At 40.9% G+C, this 2,755-nt stretch overlaps 1 protein-coding gene across 1 annotated transcript; it reads right to left on the bottom strand.

Moving 5' to 3' along the window:
• Positions 1-305: 305 nt before the first annotated feature.
• On the bottom strand, positions 306-1,686 carry LOC117254440 (trypsin-3-like). Its single transcript, XM_033622751.2, has 5 exons — positions 1,563-1,686; positions 1,331-1,475; positions 1,083-1,221; positions 692-940; positions 306-590 (listed from the first exon to the last, which is right to left on the bottom strand). Exons 1-5 carry the CDS (start codon positions 1,618-1,620, stop codon positions 414-416), a joined length of 768 nt encoding a protein of 255 aa, XP_033478642.2. The 5' UTR covers positions 1,621-1,686; the 3' UTR covers positions 306-413.
• Positions 1,687-2,755: the final 1,069 nt, after the last annotated feature.

The raw sequence follows: 2,755 nt of genomic DNA, 5'->3' as shown, positions 1-2,755 counted from the left end.
ATAATTACATTTGCTGATGATTATTTCAGACAGTGGTGCGTGGTTGGCTGTTGTAGAATAGCTTATTTTTTATTTCTACTTTTCATCAATATGTTGGAGGGAGATATTTTGTGTCTCCACCAATATATATTATAATTACGACCTTGCTGCCAACACAAGACACTCACAGTGGCTCTACAACAAACTTACCCTAACACGTCTCCTGGAAAAATTTATTGTGCTGCATTTTAAAATGTATTTTAAAAAATACCATTTACATCTTCTGATAAAAAAAGAGAAAACAACGATATTTAAGACATTTTTTTTATTTTGCCTTTCCAATAAAGAGCAAACACTGACAGAGCAACTCAAACACAACTGCTCCTCCAAAATACAAATACAAAGATGCTGAAGCAAAGCTGTGTGTAAGATTGTTATTTCTTACAATCTGTCCAGTCATTTGTCTTGACAACTTTGTTGATCCATGGGAGGAACTTTGAGATGTCCGTATAGATGCTGGGTTCATTTTCCCTGTTGCAGTTGCCACATTTGTTATAAGACGCCACACCCGCAGCCTTCCCGTCACACACCAGTGGACCACCAAAATCCCCCTGTGAGGAGAAAATATCTTCATTTGCTCATTCATCATGATGTCAATACTTTTTTGGACTAGAAACCACAATTTTTCAATATAACAGGAGAGAGAACATACCTTACAAAGAGTTCGCTTTGTGCTATATCCACCTGCACAGATAACATCTGCAGAAAGACCAGGCCATTTCTTCTTACAGTCTTGCAGGTTAATGATAGACACATCGGCCACTTTCAGATCATCTACAGTGTTACCACCAGGTGTAGTGCAACCCCATCCAGCTACACGGCACTGTTTGTTTGCTTCTACCTGAATATCAGTCAATTCAACTGTTGTTATACCAACATTCATTCCCTCCTCCCCCGCCACCTGGAGACACAAAGAATCAGAAAGTAATAATCAATATCTGACTGTCACGGTGAGCACGGTTTTACTCCTCATCAGAATGAATGAAAATCATTTGACGACGTCATTTGGGAATACTGCGGTTGAATAAATAATGAATACTTACTTGTAGGAGCATGATGTCATTTCCTTTTGTAAAATCCTCATAAGAGGGGTGTTTGCACTTCTTGCTGATGTATTTCACTGTTTTTATAGCGCTACCAGGTTTTTGGGTGCTCAGAACAACTTTTGCTGCATCCAGATTCCTGAAAAAAACAAATAAAGATGATGTCAGTGGATTTTCTCAACTCTGTAAACATTCATTGTTTTTTGTTGGTTTGTTTGTTTGTTTGTTTGTTTGTTTCTGTGACTCACACATCACAGCGTGCAGCAGTGACCACAATGTCTTTACTGATGCGGAATCCTCCACACACATGGTTATTGTCGCTCTGTATGGAGGCCATATACAGCATCGAGTTCTCTGGGGCTTTTCCTCCACCTATAATTCCACTTCCAGATACTTAAAAAATGACAGGAAAAATAAAATGAGTTCAAATTAAAACCATATTTCATTTGCAGGCTGAAGTAGTCAGATTGTGCAACTTACGGTTTCGTCCGAGACAAGCCAGAACATTGAACAGCAGGAACTTGTGCAGACTGTGCATCGTGGCGACAGGATGCTCAACCTGTTGTGTTGGGGAATTTGAGTCAACCCTTTTCACACAGCACAGTTTCATCTTCAGGATTTGATTTCGATCTGTTTTATCTTGACTCCCAGCCACATCCTATGGCTGTGTGACAGCACGTACAAAGCACATACACCATGTGATGAGTACATGTTAACATGGGCTACACTTATACATTCCTCCTCTTCTTTCACGCTAATTGTTTTTGTTTTCCACTTTCTATTTTTATTTACAGTAATAAATATAATGTGCATGTCAGGCTGCTGCTTACTAAGCAGTCCTCTCTGTGTTGACTTCTCTAGGTGGGCAGAATGTGGCATTTAGTTTGAACCAGGGGAGATGGGAGAAGCAAAACCAAACTGCAGGGGCTTAGTACATTTTTTAATGAATGGTGATCTCTGGCAAGTTTGAGACCTTGGATAGACTGGCGTTGTGTCCCTGTCACCATTTCCTGTACCATTTAAACATCTATTCCTTACATTATGACTGTGTACTTTGACTGAGTACTCTTTACACGCTCATTCATTTTCCCTCTATATCTTTTGCTTCTATCAGATGAGTGGGCGTCCATTCTTTCAATTAAACCAATGAAATCTTTGCACAATCCCTCCTACTGTCCAGCTTTAAACCGTCTCCTTTCTCTGCTGCTGTTCGTTGTCATTTCAGTGCATAATCAATGCAGCCCCATGCCCCTCTAGTTCATATCACATCCAGGACCCAGGGCTTCTTCCACTGAGCTTATCGGAAGCCCTGCTCCACATTTCATCCATTCAGATCTTCAGCCAAATGCAGACCATACTTTTCATGCTCAGGCTATAAATTTTCTTTCTCACCCTACCATTTATTCCTTGCTCACTCACTATCAACCAATTCACAATCAACCAACAGCACAGTGACACACCTTCTCTGTCAGGCGATAATCTTACTGCTCCTCATGTTAAATACGGTTCTTTCTCTACCATAGTTCTTTCTTGCTGCTGCTGTCTGCGCCCTCCATCTCTCCATAACCATCTAGCCTTTATGGATTCATGGGCCTCATCTCTCTTAGCAGTCAGCAGCCTCAGAGTCAGCAGCCACCACCAGTGTCTGGATGTATCTTGCTGCTGCTCAGATG

Source organism: Epinephelus lanceolatus, chromosome 6 (assembly GCF_041903045.1).
Source record: "Epinephelus lanceolatus isolate andai-2023 chromosome 6, ASM4190304v1, whole genome shotgun sequence".
Lineage (NCBI taxonomy): Eukaryota > Metazoa > Chordata > Actinopteri > Perciformes > Serranidae > Epinephelus > Epinephelus lanceolatus.
This window is presented reverse-complemented; position numbering and strand designations above follow the sequence as displayed.

Bases quoted from the DNA above. Each gene is read 5' to 3' on its own strand.
- LOC117254440 (XM_033622751.2), bottom strand. From the start codon at position 1,620: ATGCACAGTCTGCACAAGTTCCTGCTGTTCAATGTTCTGGCTTGTCTC. The intron at 1,222-1,330 runs GTGAGTCACAGA...TGTTTTTTTCAG, and splicing joins ACTGCTGCACGCTGTGATGT to GAATCTGGATGCAGCAAAAG. The intron at 591-691 runs GTATGTTCTCTC...TTCTCCTCACAG, and splicing joins CAAAGCGAACTCTTTGTAAG to GGGGATTTTGGTGGTCCACT.